This window comes from Cornus florida, unplaced genomic scaffold (assembly GCF_030987335.1).
Source record: "Cornus florida cultivar Cherokee Brave unplaced genomic scaffold, ASM3098733v1 CherokeeBrave_3.0.0_Hap2_Chr05, whole genome shotgun sequence".
Taxonomy (NCBI): domain Eukaryota; kingdom Viridiplantae; phylum Streptophyta; class Magnoliopsida; order Cornales; family Cornaceae; genus Cornus; species Cornus florida.
This window is the reverse complement of record NW_026775575.1, coordinates 86,912,862-86,934,179: the sequence shown is the minus strand read 5'-3', so window position 1 is coordinate 86,934,179 and position 21,318 is coordinate 86,912,862. Positions and strand designations below refer to the sequence as shown.

At 39.4% G+C, this 21,318-nt stretch overlaps 1 protein-coding gene across 1 annotated transcript; it reads left to right on the top strand.

Annotated features, from left to right (window-relative positions):
* Positions 1-14,857: 14,857 nt before the first annotated feature.
* On the top strand, positions 14,858-21,309 carry LOC132307388 (uncharacterized). The gene is made up of 3 exons (XM_059805120.1): positions 14,858-15,264; positions 18,796-20,097; positions 20,799-21,309. Exons 1-3 carry the CDS (start codon positions 15,082-15,084, stop codon positions 21,024-21,026), a joined length of 1,713 nt encoding a protein of 570 aa, XP_059661103.1. The 5' UTR covers positions 14,858-15,081; the 3' UTR covers positions 21,027-21,309.
* The last annotated feature ends 9 nt before the right edge of the window (positions 21,310-21,318 follow it).

The window sequence follows — 21,318 nt, the reverse complement described above, 5'->3', positions numbered from 1 at the left end:
CATATTTGTTCCTCTGTTATACAGAGTCTATACCACACCATGGCCCTCTGCGCCACTGCTGAAGCCCAATCCCTCTCCATCAAGAAGCTGGAAAAGGATCTTGACAATGCAGAGAAGAGAGCCACCACTGCCTCTACCAATCTGAGGATAGCTTCTGAAGCCAAGGATGCGTATAAGAGGCAGTTGGCTGCTTCTGAGGCTAAGGTGGATTCTCTTCAGGCAGAAGTTCAACGTCTGACCGAGGCTCTTACTACTTGCTTCAAGGCGGGGAAGCAAATGCAGGGGCGCTACTCCTGTCTGGCACACCTGGCTAGTGCTAAAGCGTTCTGGTCTGGCTATAATCAGGGCTCAGGCCCTAGGACGATGGATCCGGACGCTTTTGACAAGCAGGTGGGGGTGCACTTCCCATATGATGAAGGGCCAGAGGCTTTGGAAGCTGAAATCCGCTTCGCCGAGATGGTGAAGGCGCACCTGAAGGGTACTCCTAGCTCTTCTGCCCCTACGGCTTCAATTCCTCCTACCCCAAGTCCTACTGTAGTGGATGCTTTTGAATCTACTCCATTCGATCCGAAGAGGAAGTAGAACCATGTATTTTGTTTTTATTGACAGTATGTTTGGGATAATGAATATAATTTTTTGTTTTAGGCTTTCAATACCTGATTTGTTTTTGCTGTATGCTTTTGATACTGTTCATATTTTTCTGACTGGTAATATTTTTATGACAAACAAAAACACATTGTCTTTATGCTTCGGATTTATGCTATCCGAGAAAAAACAAGGATGGTGGGAAGAAAGTGATCCTTTTAACAGTTTAGTTAATATCTCAGGATGATTCATATGGACAATGATTTAACTGTTAAGTGAACTCTCCTTGCCTTTGACTCTCCTGCAGTAGACGTATACATACTCTTTCCTTCTTGTGTGTTCCTGATGTGGGGTGGATCATGATGAACTTATGATATATCCACATCCACAGGGTATTAAACACTTGGACTCCGGAGGAAAGAGTTCTGATCCGGGCACCAGAGGTTTGAAGCGAATTATTCCTCAGCACTGAGTGTGGAGGAATATTACTGAATAGGACACTTAGGGTCCGAAGCTGTCTCGGACACTTAGGATCCGAGGCGAATTAAACACTCCCTGGCGCGGAGCCGGATGGGAGGTTTTGCCGAGCCGGACACTTAGGGTCCGAGGCGAGATTTTTGCCGAGCCGAACACTTAAGGTCCGAGGCGCTGTCTCGGACACTTAGGATCCGAGGCGAATTAAACACTCCCTGGCGCGGAGCCGGAGGGGAGGTTTTGCCGAGCCGGACACTTAGGGTCCAGGGCGAGATTTTTGCCGAGCCGAACACTTAAGGTCCGAGGCGAGATTTTTGCCGAGCCGAACACTTAGGGTCCGAGGCGAATGAACTACCCCACGGCGCTGAGCCTGAGGGGAAGTTTGTTTATATTTTTTCTCAAACAACTTATCATGAGGCTGAGGATTCAAAAATGATAAGAGGCCAAGAAAGCGAGTAACAGTGGCTGTGAAGTTTCCTATTTGTTGACTTTGGAGACTTTCCTCCTCCACTGATACTCCCTTCTTGGCAACCAAATGTTGTGGACCACGCATATATGAACCGCATTTCTTTTCTATTTCTATCCGATGTGGGATATAGACTGAATTTTGTCAAAAAGGTTGGTGTAAGGAATGCCTCTGGTATCGAGCTTGACAGCCTTAACTACCAGTGGGCCCTCCTTACACCGTAATTAACTATTTGAATATTCCCATATATAACAGAATGTAGCACATACTTTTTTGTCGATGTGGGATAAAAAGTTTTAAGCATAGGCCATAACTCATGTTTTTTTTCCTTAAAAATCATTGTGACGAATGCTTTTTAGCAGCTTGCTTCTAATTGCATAAAAATTGCATAGTGCGACTTGGCATGCATAAAAATTGCCTAATGCGACGCATGCATAAAAGTTGCATAATCTAATGCGACGCATGCATAAAAGTTGCATAATCATAGAGTAGTATGGCCCCCATTTTTATAGAAAGAAAAAAAAATAGAGCAGAGTTGTACTGAATATAGAAGCAAAATAAAGAAAAGTTTGGCTGACTGTGGACATACTCAGCCTTATTTGTTAAGAATTTGTAGCAAAATTGACAAACTTAACTAATGGAAATACCTTTTAAGGTGTATTGCGTTCCAAGGACGCGCAATGGGACGTCCGCCAGTTTCGGCCAAACGATATGCTCCTTTCCCCACTACTTCGGTAACCCTGTAGGGTCCGGTCCAATTAGGTTCCAGTTTCTTTACATGAGCTGTCTCCTGCTTCAAAACCCAATCGCCTACCACAAAGCTCCGGAATCTGACGCGTTTGTTATAACTGTTACACACCTGCTGTTGGTATGCCGCGAGCCGAATTGCTGCTGCATCTCTCCTTTCGTCCACAAGATCAAGGCTATGTTCGAGTTGTTGCTCATTGTTCCCTTCCAGTACCAAGGATTTCCGAAGGGTTGGGATTATGGACTCGGTAGGAATGACAGCTTCGGATCCATATGCCATAGCAAATGGGCTTTCTCCCGTGGGTCGTCTTGGAGTGGTTCGATAGGCCCAGAGCACTTAAGGGAGATTCTCGTACCATTTTGTCTTTAATTTCTCCAATTTTTTCTTTAAGCACCCAAATATCGTGAGATTAGTTATTTCAGCTTGCCCATTGCCTTGTGGATGACTAACTGCAGCCAATTTTTGCAGGATTCTATGTTCGCTAAAGAACTTTCTTGTACTTCTGTTATCGAGGTTCTTACCATTGTCCATTACGATGACTTTTGGTACCCCAAACCGGCAAATAATGTTGCTCCAAATGAAATGCTATACTTCTTCGTGGGTGACGCTAGAGAAGGCTTCAGCTTCCACCCACTTGGTGAAGTAATCCGTAGCCAGAAGCACATGCTCCTTTTTTTCCATGGTTTTGGGTAACGGTCCTACTACATCAATCCCCCATTGGGCGAACGGCCATGGATTAGCCATGGCGTGCAAACCTTCGGCAGGTTGATGCTTTATTGGACCATGGCGCTGACACTTGTCACATCTTCTTGAGTATTCTTCGGCATTCCGAGCCAAGTATGGCCAAAAATAACCTTGGGTTAGAATTTTGTGTGCAAGGGATCTTCCTCCCGAGTGATTTCCATAATCTCCTTCATGAATTTGTTTTAGAATTGTGAGAGCCTCAGTAGGGGTTAAACACTTGAGATAAGGACCGGAGAATGACCTTCGGTACAACTGGTTATTGATGATTGAGTACTTAGCCGCGGTAAGCCTAAGCTTCCTTGCCTCAGCTTTTTGATTTGGGAGAACTCCCTCCTTGAGGTAGGCCTCGATTGGATCAATCCAGCATGGCTCACGTGGAACTTCAGGGATCACCATCACCTCTTGCCGGGGATTAATGCTGGGTTCTTCGAGAACATCGATTGGAACAAGCCGAATCAACTCTCCGTCTGAAGATGATGCGGCTGCGGCCAATCGATCTGCTTCGGCATTTTCATCTCGTGGTACCTGATGGAATTCGATTTGATCGAACTCCCGGATAGCACTCTCTACAGCATCTTTGTATGACTTCATACGTTCCTCCTTGGGATAATAGTGCCCTGTCACTTGATTGATCACAAGCTGTGAGTCACTAAAAACTTTTAAACACCGTACCTATAGCTGTTTAGCTAGCCGAAGTCTGGCAAGCAATGCCTCATACTTGGCCTCGTTATTAGTAGCTGGGAAATCTAACAAAATTGACTGCTGCAGCTTGGTACCCTCGGGTGTTGTGATGTCAATACCGGCCCCTGCCCTTTTCTGGTTGGAAGAGCCATCAACCCGTAACTCCCAGTACGGCTCTTAAAGTGTCGGTTCCTCAGATTGATCTTCATACTCTAGTAGGAAATCCGCTACTAACTGCCCCTTGTGAGATACCTTTGGTGTATAGGTGATGTCAAAAGAGCTAAGTTCAATAGCCCATTTTGTAATTCGACCAGACAAGTCTGGTTTAGCTAGGATAGCCCGTATAGGGTGATTTGTAAGTACCACTATGCTGTGAGATTCGAAGTAATGTCGAAGTTTCCTCTTGGCATAAATTAACGCCAGGATTACCTTTTCCGTCTTGCTGTACCGTGTCTCGGCATCCGTCATCGTTTTGCTTGTGTAAAAGATTGGGTGCTGAACCTTGCCTTCTTTTTTAATCAACACTGCGCTTATTGCTATAGCTGATACTGCCAAGTACAGGATGAGAGTGTCTCCGGGCGTTGGAGCAGAAAGGATTGGGGGTTTTATCATGTAGCTTTTCAATTGATTGAGAGCTTCCTGCTGCTGAGGTCCCCATATATCTTTGTTTTTGGATCGAATAGCATCAAAGAAAGGTTTATACTTATCAGATAATCGGGATATGAACCGGTTGAGAGCCGCAATTCGGCCGGTTAGAAGTTGCACTTCCCTGCGGGTTTTTGGCTCTTGGTTCTGTATGAGTGCCTTTGCCTGAGCTGGGCTTACTTCTATTCCTCTTTTATTTACAATGTGTCCGAGGAACTGTCCTGACGAGACGGCGAAGGAGCACTTGGTGGGGTTCAGCTTCATATTGTACCTCTTGAGAGTATCAAAGACCTCCTGGAGGTGCTTCGGGTGGTCCTCTTTCCGTATACTTTTGACCACCATGTCATCAATATAGGCTTCAACTGTATTCCCCAGTAGATTATTGAAGATTTTATTGACAAGTCACTGGTAGGTGGCTCCGGCATTCTTTAGACCGAAGGGCATCACTCTGTAGCAGTAAGTGCCCGTCTCTGTGATGAAAGCGGTTTTCTCCTCATCTTTAGGATTCATGGGAATCTGATTATAGCCGGAGTATGCATCGAGGAATGTGAGCCTCTCATAACCTGTCGTAGCATCCACCATTTGATCAATCTTGGGCAGAGGGAAGCTATCTTTTGGGCAAGCTTTGTTAAGGTTAGTATAATCTACACATACCCCCCATTTCCCATTCTTCTTTTGAATGACTACTTCATTTGAGAGCCATTGTGGGTATTGCACCTCTCGAATGAATCCTGCTTGTAATAGTTTATTTACTTCTTCGGCTATTATGCGATTTCGTTCAGGTGCGAACCGTCGGTGCCTCTGCTTGACTGGCCTGAATTCTGGGTTAACCCTTAAATTATGGCATGAGACCGTAGGATCGATCCCTACCATGTCCGAGTGATCCCAGGCAAAGATATCCGAATTGCACCGAATGACCCTGATCAATGCTTCCTTCTCTTCAGCTGTGCAAGATGAGCCAATGTAGGTGACTTTCTGAGGGTTTCCGAGGACTACCTTTATAGCTTCGAGGGATTCCTCGGTAGGTGCTTCAGCCTCGACTTCTTCCTCTGCTTTGAGATACTTGGGCAGAGGATACTGTAACTGCTATTTGATTGCGTCTTTGGGATTCGCCTCTAACTGAGGTGATTTTGACGCCTTCTTTGCTTCATGTAGCGTTAGCATGTAACATTCTTTTGCAGCAACCTGGTCTCCCCAGAGGTCGATGACCTCCCTGCCATCTGGGGATAAACACCTCATTACTTGATGAAGGGTAGAAGGGACTCCGTTCATACGATGGATCCAACCTCTCCCCATAATGAGGTTATAAGATGGATGAATTTCCGTCACTACAAAGTTCTCCTTCAGAGTCCTCTTTGCTGCAGTAACGGATAGATCGATCACCCCAAGCGGATTCACCTTAGTACCATCAAACCCCATTAAGGGGCTAGAAGTTGGCCTGATGGATGATGGTGAGACCCCCAGCTGATCAAAGGCTGCTTTTGTAATGATGTTGGCGCTACTTCCCGGATCTATCAGCACTCTCCTGATCATATAATTCGCTACCAGGAGGCTAATGACCAAGGGGTCCTCATGCGGGCGCTGGACTCTAGACAGATCATTGTTACCGAATCCAATGTTGATGCTGCATGGTGCAACCGTGTTTACCGAAGACAATCTTCATAACTTATGAGCCTCTCTCAGCCTGGATCTGTACAATTCTTTAGACTCTTTATCATCCTCTGACCTTCCGTGTATGGCATGGATAACCTTTACCTGACCGCCCTCTACCCGTCGAGGGTTAACCTCCCGAGGTTTTACGTACTCCTTCGTGGCGAGATACTCCACCAACTCTCCTCTCGCTATCATGCTTTCTACCTATCGCTGAAGGGACCTGTAGTCATTGGTGGTATGCCCATAGTCTCTATGGTAGGCACAATGTTTGCTTTTGTCCCTCTGCTCCAAGGGTTGTTTCATGGGCTGAGGAGTTACGAACCTCGTCTTATTCTCTTGGAATAGGCGCGCTAAGGTAGTACGGAGAGGGGTAAGCCTGTCCTCTGTCCTTTGCCTCTTCTCAGGCGCTTGGGTGACTTGTGTGGCGGTATGAGGAACCTTCTGCATCCTTGTGCTTGCAGCTTTCTCTCGAGACTTGTTTTCCACTGTGACGAGGGTAGCGTGCTGTGCACGGTGGGCTACGTTTTCCTCCAACCGAATGTAGATTTGTGCCCTAGCGTTCAAAGTCTGCATATCCGGGGGGGAATATTTGATCAAGGATATGTGAAACTTGGTTCCCTGAATCATTGCCAACTTAAATGTTTCGATTGCCGTGGCAGGGTGGCAATCTGCTATCTCTGAGGCTTCCATGTTAAACCTGGATAAGAAATCTTACAGAGTTTCTCCCTTCCTTTGCCTTATGGTGAAAAGGCTGGCGATACTTTTCTTCTACTTCTTATTTCCGCAATACTGGGCTAAGAACATAGTGCACAAGGTCTCATAATCAGGGATAGACTTGTGTGGCCTATTCCTAAACCATTCTAACGTTGCTCCGGTTAAACTGGTAGGAAAAACCTTACACATCCACGGATCGTTATGATCGTCCAGTGCCATCTTTTGCGCATAATGATCGAGATGCCGAGAGGGGTCTCCTGCCCCATCGAACTGGGTGAAGGATGGCATAGTGAACTTTTTTGGTCTCTCCACAAGGTACACATTGTCAGTAAAGGGGGTCTTGACCAAGGAGTTCTTGTGCTCTCTAGCCATCTCGGCTGGTGTCTGAACTCTTAATGGATTCTTTTCGTCGAAGGCATCTTGTATGCGTGCGCCATCTGGAACGCCATTGGACCATACCGTAAGCCTATGGCTGGACTCGGCCTGTTCATCCTGTGTGCAGCACGGGAGATTATCCGAAGCAACCGCCTCAAACCTCGTCCCTTGCTTTTGCTAAACCTCATTAGGTCGAGCCCCGTTGGGTGGTGTCCCGTTGGCCGGAGGCTCGTGAACTGGAGGTAAATTCTGGGTGGGGGGTGGTGCTGCAGCATCGCCTAGTGGTGGTTGTGGCGTTAGCCTGGCCATTGCCGTGTGCAGCGTATGAGTCTGCCGCTGAAGCGCAACTATCTGGGCGACACTCGTATCGTTTGCTTGCCGGAGTGTCTCAAATTGGTGCAAGAACTCCTCTCGCATCTTTTGCATCAATTCTATCTGTTGATTCATTGCTGACTCTCCGTTTGACATTCCAGATATGACTAAGGATTTGATTTGAAGAACAAGTGGGAGTATATTTTTATACGATTCCCACAGACGGTGCCAAAGTGTAGGTGCAAAATTTTGCTCAACCAATAATGATTAAGAAAAATAAAACAACTCACTCAATCAATAGTAAAATAAACAAGAACAATATATCTCGAAGCGTAGAATTGCTTGATCCCTTTATTGGAGGTCTAAGCCTCTATTTATATACAAAAGATTGTAAAATTATGGTAGGACTCGCCTTGCTTGCCCTCCAATTCTTTCTATATAAACATTCTTTACTAATAGAGTTCTTTCCATTGTCTAATTTTCCATACATAGAACTTGCCTTGTACAGAACTTCCTATCTCAGAATTTTCCTTCTACGGTAAATCCTTCAATGGTAGGACTTATGCATTCTTGAATAACTGGGCTAAACATACTTTGATCCGGCTGGGCTTGAGTAACGGACCGGATGTTTAATATTAACAAGTTGGGCTAATGACCTCTTAATTCGGCCTTGATGGAGGTTGGAGGACAAATAACAATGGTCTTGGGCTAAAAATACCCTCAATTTGGGCTTGAGTATGATGGGCCTTATATGTCCTTGGAATGTAGATATGTGTAGTGATAACGTGTGCGCTTTTTATTGGAGGGAGTTTTTTTCCCTCCACAGTATCTTACTACATTTTATTTAAAAATCAAACCTTCATTTTAAATCTAAATGGTGGATTTGACTCGAAAATCGTACGTCAATGTTAATTTTCAAATGTGGACCTGTCTTGGTGAAGGTGAATTTCACCTCAACAATGAAAGGTTTCACAAAGTTGAAGACAGATTATATAATATATATGTGCATTCGTATTGTAATATTCTCATTAAATCGAAACACTTTGTTATGTAAATAAAATTAGAATAAAGATTTGGAGTTCAAAAGTAGAACAAGTGCGATTAACTTATATAAATGAGAACTGCATTATGATGAATTCATTAAATCAAAATTAAATCATTTATTTTTATTGAATTCATTTAATCTATCGTAAATATGAGTTTGATCATCAAAGTCAATTATCAAATTAAGTTGGACAAATCTTGATAAAAGTGACTTTCACCTCAATGGCTAAAGACTTCACAAGGTTAAAGACAAACTATACGTGGACTCTTATTGTGATTTTTAGAGTATGGGAGTTATATGATTCTTTTAATGGTTTTATTTTCACTAAACCTAAAAACCTTGTAAATAAAATTAGTATTTGTCCTCCATTTGCCTAGTGATATGATTACGGAAAGTAAGAGAATATAAATTTGACTTATTGATGTATTTGGTGTGCAAGAATGAAATGGAATACAAATGAGAATGAAGTAGAATGCAAGTGAGAAAGAAAATTAAATGGAATGGTCATTCTCATGATATTGTTTAGTTGTAAATATGAAAAGTATAAGAATAGAATGATAAAATTGAATTCTCTAAAATATCACTCTTAGTAATAAATAAATTAAATTAACAAAATGACATTCTTTTATAATATTTTAAAAATAAATGGTGGCAGTGGCGGTGGTGGATGGTGGTGACGATGGTGTTGGAGTTGGAAAGCGGTAGTGGTGTAGGTGATGGTGTTGGAAGGCGGCGATGGTGTTGGTGGAAAGCGGTGGCAATAGTGTGGTGGGGGAAGGTGGTGGCGGTGGTGGAAGGCATTAGCTGCGGTGGTGGTGGTGAAAGGCGACGATGATGGGAGGTAGCGATGGTGAAAGACGGTGGCGATGGTGGTGGTAGCTATGGTGAAAGGTGGTGGAGGTGGTGATGGTGGTTGCGGCAAAGGAAGGTAGTGTCGGTGGTGAAAGGCGGTGGCGGTGGTAGAAATCGGTGGGCGGTTATGAAAATCGGTGGTTGTGGTGGTGGTAGAAGGCGATGGTAGTGGTGGAAGTCGGTGGTGGTAGTGAAAAGCGGAGGTGGTTGTGGTAGAAGATAGTGGTGGTTTTTGGAGTTGGAATATCAAGGTATTTTGAGAAGTTGGTTTTTTTTAAAAAAATACTTGGGAATGGAATGGTCATTCCATGGGTTTAGTTGTGAAATGGATTTTCATTCTAATGTAATGGTCATTCCATAGGTTTAGTTGTGTAATGAATTTTCATCCCACTTTAAATTCCATTCCAATCGTGGCACACCGAACATAAAAAAAATATAATTTTGGCTAATATACACAGGCGTAGCCACTTCACCATAAATATTATGACTACCAATGTGTATATTTATTCAGGTTGTATTCTATTGAGGATTCAAGTACCACACTGTAATTTATAAGAAGAAAAAAAAAAAAAAAAAAAAAAGAAAAAAAAAAGGTGATTTATAATTTATATACTTATATACCAAATGAATTATTAAGAGCCCGTTTGGCATGCATTATGATATTGGTATTCAAATTTGATATTGGTATTCAAATTTGGACTCATATTATATTTGGGACAATTGATATTAATTTGGAATAGTTTATAATATATCAGATTTTTTTGTCTAAACACATATCACTAAATTGGTATATTATGTGTTTTGATATTGTAGCGAAAAAAGTAAAACAAATTTTTTGAATTTCTCAAAACAAATTTTTGTTAACATAGTTTCGATTTCTACTCAAAACATTCTTATAACAAAACGGTTGTTTTGATATTAACCAAAAATATAACGTTTAAAATACATCGCATATCAAACCCACCCTAAGATATCACATCACATCACATCTATAGTCTCACTTGACTTTTAAATAACCAAAATGATATAATTACTCCTTAAAATCGGAGTATACAAGTACTTTCTAAGAGCAACCCTAGCTCAAGGCAATAGTGTACAATATTTGAACCTATGTTGAATGAAAGCCTTTACTATGCACATTACACACAAGTAGGCCCCATGTCATATGACACACTCCACACTCCACAGATGAAGAATGAAGTAGCACCTGGCGCAGTAGGCCATTGCGTGTGATAATGATATAAAAAGGAAAAGTGATATTGTGTGATAATGTGTAAAATAATTATTGTATGTGTATTGAATTAATTAATTAATGTAAAGATAGTCATGATTTAATTAATTAAAAAAGAGTCATTTTTCCTAAATAAATAAAGAGAGTCATTTAATTTGCATAAGAATTTAATTAATTATTTTTTAAAAAAAAAGTTTGTACTTTTTGACTTATCAATTTAATTAATTTATTTATTGCATAATAATTTAATTCAGTTGCATAATAATATAAAAAAAATAACATTTTATTCGATTAATAAATTTAAACATTTTCATCACGTAATGATTTAATTAATTCGCATAATAATATAAAAATTACATTTTATTCGATTATATCAAATTTAAACATTTTCATCACCAAATTAATTCCACAAATGTTCCATCAGATGTCTCCTAAGATCAGTATTATCCGTTCTATTACGAATTCTTCTAAAGCGACTGGAAATGTGTGTCGCCAACATTGTTAGGTTTCAAATGTATTGTGGGAGGGATATTGGCTAATCCGGCGGAGGTGTCCATCGCAAACTGTGTTCGCACTCATTTTCAATGATCATATTGTACAATATGATGCACATTCTCATTATATTGTTCAGATCTTCTTTATCCTAATAATGTACGGGTCCTTGCGTTATAGCCCACCTGATTTGTAGCACGCCCAACACTCGTTCAACATCTTTCCTAACGGCTTCTTGTTTTTTAGCAAATAATTTCTCTTTTCCAATTGTTGGGTGTGGGATGGTCTGAATAAAAGTTGCCCACTTGGGATAAATACCATCAGATAGGTAATTTCCCATTACATGTCGATGCCCATTTATCTCGTAATTAATCGGAGGCATTGTGCAATTGATCAGGCTATTGAATACTGGGGAATGATCCAAGACATTCACGTCATTGTTTGAACCAACCATGCCAAATAAAGCATGCCAGATCTACAGATCTTTCTGTGCAACCGCCTCCAATATGAGGGTAGGCTTATGATTTCTTCCCCTATGTGTATCATGCCACCCTGTAGAGCAATTTTTCCATTTCCAATGCATACAATTTATGGAGCTAAGCATACCTGAGAAGCCTTTTTTCTCCCCTTCTCGAAGCAGACGTGCAATGTCCTATTCATTTGGTGTGCATTGGTATTGCCCTGCATACACCGTAATTATAGCATCACAAAAGCGCTTTAAGCTTTCAACCGCAGTGGTTTCAGAAATCTTTATATACTCATCACAAAGATCTGCTGAAATTTCATATGCGAGTATACGTATTGCAGCTGTCATCTTCTGTATAGGAGTGAAACCCATACGACTGAGGGCATCAGGCTTCTAGATGAACCATTCGTTATATGTTGTAACATCGTTTAAAATGCGAACAAATAACTCTCGCAGCATCCGAAATCGTCTACGAAACATCTCGGGTGTAAAAGTGGGATTTTCAACAAAATATTATTGGAATAGGCGTTGAGCTGCCTCCTCTCGATCACGTTTAATATATTTTCTTTTACGACGTCGAAAGAATGCATTTACCTTCTCAGGTGATAACAGTTGCATCACCGCATCCTTTTTTGACGTTCTTCAAAAAAATCTTCTCCGTCAGAAATTGACCCAGACACTGAAATAGATTGTGATGATGAAGCCTTTTTTTTTTTTTTCTATAATAAAGATAAAGACTCAAATAAGAGAAAATGATTCGAAGATGTAAAAAAATGGACTTGATAATTGAAAAAAATGAGGGAATGAATGGTTTATATAGCCATTGAGAATATAATTGTTGAAAAAAAAACAAACAGAATATAACCGTTGGGAAAAAAACAAACATAATATAGCCGTTGGAATAAGACAAACATAATATAGTCGTTAGAAAAAAAGACAAATATAATATAGCTGTTGAGAAAAAACAAATAAATTATAGTCGTTGAGAAAAAACAAAGTGAATATAACCGTTTGTAATATCACATATTCTCTATAAATACCATTACACTTTTATCAAAATTTCTCATTATTCATCAGTTACTTATCTTTCTCTTTCTCAATCTTTCTTTCAATTTTTTCTGACGAAATTTTCTTCCTTGAACACTTTATGGATCAATGACCTCTATTACCCCCATCGCAAAACTCTGAACTACAACCACAATTCAATTATGATTTTTACTCTTCAGGATTTTACCAATCCGAAAACCTATCTCAATCTCAATTCTCTCATTTCCAAAACCCACCACATTCCTTATACCAATCTCATTCCCAATACTTACTTTCTTCCCAATACCAATCTCCTTCTCAAACCCTACCTTCTTCCAAATATCAATCTCATTCTCAATACCCACTTTCTTCCTAATACCCACCTCCTATCCAATCTTAACCTCCTTCCTAATATACATCTCAATCTGAACCTTCTCAATCCAAGTCTAATTCAAGGAAGATAGGAAAATTTGGTCCACCCAAGAAGATGAAGCGTTATGCAAAGTGTGGATTAATATTGGGACCGAAAGATCCAATAATAGGTGCAAATCAACAAAGTGACACATATTGGGGACGTATCCATGCTGATTTCAAATGCCAAATGAGCGACATGGTGCAGTGCCGACAGCAGTTAGGTTTGTCGAATCGATTCACAATAATTAAGCAAGTAGTCAGCAAATTTAGTGGATACCACCAACAGATCCAAAACCAATGTCAAAGTGGATACAACGTTGAAGATGTCGTAAGTTTCTTACTTTGTAATAAATTTCTTACTGTCTAAATTTCCTTAAAAATAAATATTTATTTTAATTGACAATCTGTCTAAATATAGTTTTTGTTTAATTTTTATAGCACATGGCAACAAAAGCATTATTTGAACATGAAGAAAGGGAACCATTTAAGTTGGAGTACTGTTGGAATCTTCTTCAGAAATCTTCAAAATGGCTCCAAAATTGCAATACAATGAAGAAAAAACAAACACCAAACACAAATAAGAGAGCTATGGATCTTGATATGAATGAGCCTGGAGATTGTTACCAAACAGTTCCATCAACAACAGGTTCAATCCCAACTAATTCATCTACTTAGTCAACTCTTGCAATATCAACACCAGGTTCGGTAAACCTTGGCGACAACGGCTAACCGGCCATTGACGAAGGTTCACGTGACACTTCATGACCTATTGGGCGAAAACCTGTCAAAAGGGGTCGTAAAAGTAAAGATAATGTGCAAAATGACTTATTTCTTACATCGTTTCAAGGATTTGCCGAGCAAAATAAATTGATGGACAACTTAGCACTCGAATCTCGTACCTTAAAAATGAAATTAAAATTCGATTTGGGCATGAAACAAAAACGGACAAGGCGATTGGAGCTTAAGCTGCAAAAAGAAATGAAATTTAAATGAGCTTGAGGCGGAAAAAGAAATGAAGATGATGGAGATTGAGTAGGAGCAAGTTCTTTAGAAAAGACAAATGATGGGAAAAAATCCAAATAATGCTACAACACCGGCGATGAAAGTATGAATCGAGCATCGACAAAATGAAATTATGGCGTGTTATGCAAAAAGGGGCAATTAATTGTAATGTTACTATATTTTTTTTCATATGTGGAAGTATTAATGTATTTTTTTTTTTTTCCTTGAGTTGTATTGTTTTATTTTATTTGTAGGAAGCTATGTAATGCACTTTTTTTTTTTTTTTTTTTTTTAATATATGTAATATTATTGTTTTTTAAAAATCTTGTATCTAAATATATAATTGGAGCAAACAATTATAGCCGTTAGTATTATAGTTGTTGAGAATAAAATCGTTAAAAAAATAAAAAAAAATAAAAAATAAAAAATTAGTTTTTTAAAAATAATTATTTAATAAAATATAGAATAAAAAACATGAGTGCACAACAAAAATTTGGAGTCTCCAAAATAAGTATAGAATTAATTGCTGATATGCTTATACACTTTACATAAAGTGTAGAATGAAAGGGGTGCCTTGCGCTGGGTTGCTCTAAGAACATTGGTAGGGTTGCTCTAAGAACATTGGTAGTATGAAAATACTTTAAAAAGTCAAATATGCCATTCCTTCTTTTAAAAGAATTCAAGACTTCTAGCACACCACAAAATATATATATATATATGTATATATATAAAAAAAAATAAAAAAAAAAATAAAAAATTGTGCGATTATGGTCAAATGGAGGGTATATGGACTGATTGGACCCATTTCTGGTCAAAGGGAGGGTATATGGGCTGATTGGGCCCATTGAAGCCATTTGGGTTGATGGGCCCCACCAATTGAGACCCATGTCTGAAAGTAAGGCCTAGTTCCTTCTCGAATGAAAATGATCCAAATTGTGAGTCAAGAAGGATAAATACCTGTTTTCATATCATCTTCAACAAGAAATCGGAGACTTCAACTCTAAAAAACCTCAACGCCACAACAATTAATTAAACCTCCTCTGAATTTTGATCGTTGCAATTGTCTCGGGAAAGCTATACACGCTTTATATATAGAGAGAGATTGCTGAGGTATATAGAGAGAGATTACTGAGATTGAGATTGGAAGGTTAGAGAGATGGATTTTGAGCTGAGAAGAGCAAGAGAGAAGTTGGAGAAAGAACAGACGGAGAGGAAAGAGAAGGCCAGGCTGAAGCTGCAAAGAGAGAGAAAATCCAAACAGGAGGCGATTAAGCAACGCGAGTCCATTGAAGCTGCGCAGAGATCTCGAAGGATCGAGGCTGCCGAAGCTCAACTCAAGGTCTCACCTATCTTTTGCCCTCTTTTTTGAATTGATCTGTTTCAATATTATGCTAAATCAATCTTTTTTTGTTTGCTTCTCTTGAAAAGAAAAAAACCCTTCCTATTTCAATTAGGGCATGTAATTGATTTGTTTCTGCTTTGAACTCTTTCAGAATTAGTAAGAGAAATTTTGTTGATTAATTAATCTGCAATAGATATGGAGTTGCTACATTTATTTGTAATTTTGGAACCTTTTTTATGTACTACTAAATTTCATTTGTTTCTATTTGGGGCATTATGAATTTTGATCTAAGATTGGAGTATGCAATATGTATATACTATGTATATGTTGGTCATTGGAGAACAAAATATGTGTATTCGTATGGAACAGCTGAAGGGCATAAACTTAAGTGTGATTGAAATAACCGAGTGTATCATACTCAATCTGCGTTAATTTAAAATTATCAATTAAGTATATTTGCTTCAATCCACAAAATGTGATAAAAATAACCCATTTGAGTGTCCATTCTTTTTATTCATTTAGTTGATATGCTCCCGCAGATTGAGGATTCAATCACATGAAAGGTGTTTAATGGGGATCTTTAGTGGTTTATCCTTTTTTGAGAGATTGTAGAGGGAGGGAGGGAGTTAGGAATTTCCATGAAGAGCATATGCCATTTGGAACCCTTCCCCTTTAAAGGTGGTTTTCTTTGCTTGGAAATTTCCCCTGAAGAAGATGGTGCCAGATGGCTAATAGATGTGGTATGTAAAGAGGAGGAGATGACTGTTAGCCGCTAAGAAGCACGGAAACGGATACGGCAACATGTCAAATCCAGTAAATTTCGGACATGGACATGGCAAATAATAAATATATATTTTATATATATGATGTTGTACTTTAAGAAATTAAGAGTAATATTAGTTTTTACAACCTCATAATGAAAAAAAAAAGTGTTTTGCTGGGAAAAAGAAAGAATGATAGAAAGAGGGTTAAGAAAGAGAGAAAAAACAAAGAAACGAAGAGGATTAGGGTTTTGTTAGGATAAGAATTAGGCCTTCGTTAAAAATAAATGTAAGAATCCATAGAAGACAAAAAAAGTTCACGGGGAATAGAGGAAAAAGGAAAAAGAAACGCAAAACGAAATTTTGAAAGGAAGAAAGAAGTATCTAGGATTTGTGAACAACAAGAAGAAGAAAAAAAAAGAGGACGGCGAAGAAGAAGAGAGAAAAGAGAAGAGAGAGATAGAGAGACCATCCACCAGTAGCGAAGCTTGGTTGGTGGGAGAACAAGAGAGTTAAAGATGATCGTGCAAGAGTTCGAACCTTGAACTTAAATATAAGGATAATTTCTAATTGTTTTAATATAAAATTATTTTATAAAACAACTTTTAAGTAATTACCATCATATTGCTGAAAGTTATTAAACAACTCTTAATATTTATACTTCAACTCAACATTGTTTCTAAAACTTTTTTAAAAATCCCCAAGAATGGGACACGTATCCAAGGAGTGTCGGACTCGTGCCCAAGCGTGTCCAACACGTGTCGAGGCGTGTCCAGCATGTGTTGGTGTCCGACACGGATTCTTTGCCCTTTTAGGCTTGTCTGGGCCTAAGAGACGGTAAAAGACAAAAAAGCTGACCAACATTAACATGGATGAAGTAATTGGACACGTCTTTAAAAAATTAGATATAATAGGAGAAACTACATGTAAATAGAAACTTTGTTCATACGGAGTGAAGGTAAGGATGATAAGGTGCAGCAGAGATTGAAGTGTGTGTTTTTGTGAATTCCGTAACATGGTTGTTTGAAGAGGGAGGAGTTGCACAGCTTACAGAGGGTGAGAAGGTGGTGATAATAAAGTCTTTATTACTTTCTGCAGATATGTGTTGGATGGATTTCCGTAAGTGTTGTCTACAAAAATTTAAGGAATATTTGGTTGCATAGCCAGCAGAAATGTGAAATATGCTCGAGTTTGTGTTGTTTGGCTAGGGGACTATGATATGTACAACTAATGTGGAAAAGTCTACCCTGCCTAGAATGGTTTTTATGTTTGAGGGGTGTGATCTTGGTGAGGGTTCCTCTCTTATCCTTTTTGTATAAGTAAAAGCGTTGTAAAACACGAAGCGCCAAAAAACATGCAAGCCATGTACACATGAAGTATACAGGAGCTAGCTGTACCCTGCTTCAGTACATCTCAAATTACCTAGAAAATCTACAAATTTTTCGTCACTTTGTACTAGATCGGAGTTTAAATAATTTTATTCCACTTTTTCCATTAACTTGTTCTGTATTTGTTAACGGAAAAACTCGTTCATGCACTTCTCTGTATCAACCAATTCTGTCTGAACTCTATCCGCAATGTCTATGTTAACTTTCCATGTAAATGATCAATCCAAGGTAGCTATAACAGTCAATTGTGAATCTCACGATGATGAATTTTCACTGTTCCCTCATTTTCACTTTGAGTAATTAATTTTTAGAGATCTGATGATTTCCTTGCAATCTCCAAATTATAATGAACTAGCCTGTAGGTAGTTTAACCTACCAACAAGGTAAAGCTGCCACCTAGGAAGCACGGACATGCCAAAATGGGCGAAGAATCCGTGTCCAACACGCGTCGGACACGCCCCGACACGTGTCGGACACGCCCCGACACGTGTCGGACACACCAAAAAACGTGTTTGGAATTTATTATTTTTTTTAAATTTTCGGACACAGCACGGACACTCCGCGGACACGCGTCTGACACACCAGGGGGTTGTGTTCAACACGCGTGTCTGAAATTTTTTTTTTTTTTTTTTTAATGCTGATATGTTCTGTTTTTTGTTTTGTACTACCCTTTCGGTATTGTTAATGGTAAAAGTCCTAGGTCAAATGATGGATGGGAATAGATGATAGTACACTAACTTGTTTTTGTATCTTTTTTGGGGACTAGCCTTTAGGTTTTTGTGAATGTTAAGTGCTAACAGTAAAGTCCTGAATGTTAAACAGTCATGAATGTTAATAGTCCTTTCTGTCTATGCTTTTGTATTTGGAGTAAAGTTGCAATGGTGATTAAATGATACTAGTTATTATTCTGATGTCTTGTTTTTTATTTGGTTTTATAACTCTGCAACATTGTTCTTTTATAGTTTATTAGTTATGAGTTATGATTTTTGTTTTTTTTTCATTGTGAGGTCGATAAAAAATAGTAACACTCAGTAATTTTTGAAGTACTACGTCATATATATATACTATTCGCTGTGTTGTGTCCATGTCCTAATTTTTTTTGGACTTGTCGTGTCCATGTCGTGTTGTGTCGTATCCGTGTCCGTGCTTCTTAGGTTGCCACTCTACCCCATGTCTGACCAAGCAAGCTTGTCCAAAACATGGGATGTAGGGTTGTTGAATACTATAGTTGAATGCTGACCTCTATTGTTTTGTTCCGTTACTTAGGTTCTAAAGATGAAATTGTTTAAAAAAAATCATGTTTACGCCACTTACTCCATTCATGACTAATGAGTTAAATACATTCATTATTCACAAGGACTTTTGATTGCTCTTGTCAGGCTGATCAAGAAATGGAAGAAAGTCTACTTGCTGGGAGAGGGCTTATGTTTTATCGTGTCTTAGAAGCTGTGCCTTATCAGGGTAATGGAGATAAAATCAAATTACCACCATCCTGCTTCACAGATTTGTCTGAACAAGGTGCTTTTGACAAAGGACCCATACACTTCCGGTTGACACTAATACATAAAGAGGTGCCTTCAGACGTGAAAGATGATGACAGACAAAATCATAAAACAACACATGCTGGTGTCCTGGAATTCACTGCTGAGGAAGGTTCCGTTGGGCTTCCTCCTCATGTATGGGGTAACTTATTCCCTGCAGAAGCTCCCGAGACTTCCTTGGTTGAAATTCGTTACGTTTGGCTGCCAAAAGGAGCTTATGCAAAACTTCAACCTAATGAATTTGGCTTTTCAGACATACCCAATCACAAGGCTGTCCTTGAAACAAGCCTTCGCCAGCATGCAACTCTTTCTCAAGATGATGTGCTCACAGTCAAGCATGGTGCACTGGAGTACCATTTACGAGTTCTTGAATTAAAACCCTCTTCAAGTGTGTCTGTTCTAGAAACAGATATTGAGGTTGATGTAGTAGGTCCTGAGTCAGTTGCAGAGGGAACAAATCAGCATGTCCTAAAAGCTCTTAAATTTGGAATATCAGAATCTGCCGTTGTTGACGAAGGAAACTATGTGTATTACAAGTTCTCAATAGACAACGATACTTGGGGAAAGATTTTGTCTGCAGACTCCAAAATTGTGGTAAAGCTAGAACCAGATAGGCAAGATGGTGATACTGATCTTTATATTTCCAGGCATCCCCTCTTATTCCCAACCAGGCACCAGCATGGATGGTCTTCACATGATGTTGGTTCAAAGGCTTTGATCCTTAGCTCAAAAGACCAGAGTTTGGGAATAGGTACCTACAGCATTGGTGTATATGGATTCAAGGGGAGAACAAACTATCTGTTAAGAGTAACAGTTCAAGATAACTTTGATCAGAAAGTGGGTCAACAAACTATGTCTTCCTCTTCATCTATGGAGATAGATACTGTGGAGTGTAGAAATTGCAAGCATTATATACCCACTAGGACTATAGCCCTACATGAGGCATATTGTAGCAGGCATAATGTCGTCTGTCAGCATGCTGGTTGTGGGGTTGTTCTTAGGATTGAAGAGTCCAAAAATCATATCCACTGTGATAAATGTGGGCAAGCTTTTCAACAAGGAGAAATTGAGAAGCACGTGAAAGTTTTCCATGAGCCTCTTCACTGCCCCTGTGGAATTGTCCTTGAGAAAGAAAAGATGGTAAGCAACGTGTTTCTGCAATTTTTTTCATAGTTGATTTAACTTTTTTTCCGATGGAAGCTAAGAGGTAAAAAGATGGTAAGCAACGTGTTTCTGCAATTTGTTTCATAGTTGATTTAACTTTTTTTCTGATGGAAGCTAAGGTAACACCGTGTTACCTGCTTTCTGATCTCTAGTGTTCTAATGTGGCAGTTCTGGCCCTAAATTGGTGAGCTGCCTCATTAATTGAGCAATTGCAAATGTGTTCTGATCAGCATATTTTTTATATCTGCAAAATACCTTTTCAGGAAAGAAAAACAAAAAAATTCCATAAATTTTCTGACTTGCAAAAATGTGACGCTTGATCAGTGTTGATTTTGAATAATTTTCTTTCAAAGGGCATTGGGCAATAAGTCCATTTGGACCTGTCAGATTGAGGTGTTCAGCTCCCAGTTTATGGGATGGTATACAGGACAGAGTATTTGAAGTAATGATGTCATAAACTTGGCTCGGTCTGTGTCCAAATTTGAAATTCTTGCTAAATCCCAAAATTCAGAAATTTCTTGTGTCTGGTTGAACGATATTATCTACATTGGCCAAAATGAACGGAGAAAAATTTAGGAGATGAAACCTTAAAATTTAGCCATTATATTGTAACATAAGTTTGTTAATACAATTGCCTTGTTTTAATTCCTTTCCTCCTTGCCTTTATCTTTTTGCAGGTGCAACACCAATCCTCAGATTGCCCCTTGCGCTTAATTACATGTCGGTTTTGTGGGGATATGGTTCAAGCTGGCAATTCTGCTGCAGATGCAAGGGACAGATTAAGAGGACTTTCGGAACACGAGAGTGAGTGTGGGTCAAGAACTGCTCCATGTGATTCATGCGGACGCTCTGTCATGTTGAAGGAGATGGACATTCACCGAATTGCTGTTCATCAAAAGAACTAATCCCGTAATTTCTCTTTCACTTCGTGTGATTTTGGAATGAGTTACTGACCTACATTTATAAGGCACTGGTGGATGTGGTTTCACTGCCAACAAATGAGGAGATGTGCTGTTTATTTGGAGTTTAATCTGATGATTGTTCTGTGGCAATTGTAATATTTTATGAACTATTCAACCCACTGCCCTGAATTCAGGGCAGGGCTGTGGGTCATGTGAATGGCATTGGTTGTAGATTTCTGGCTATCAAATATATAATTTCTTTGTAGTGGTACCATGTACCATTTTAGACGTCTCT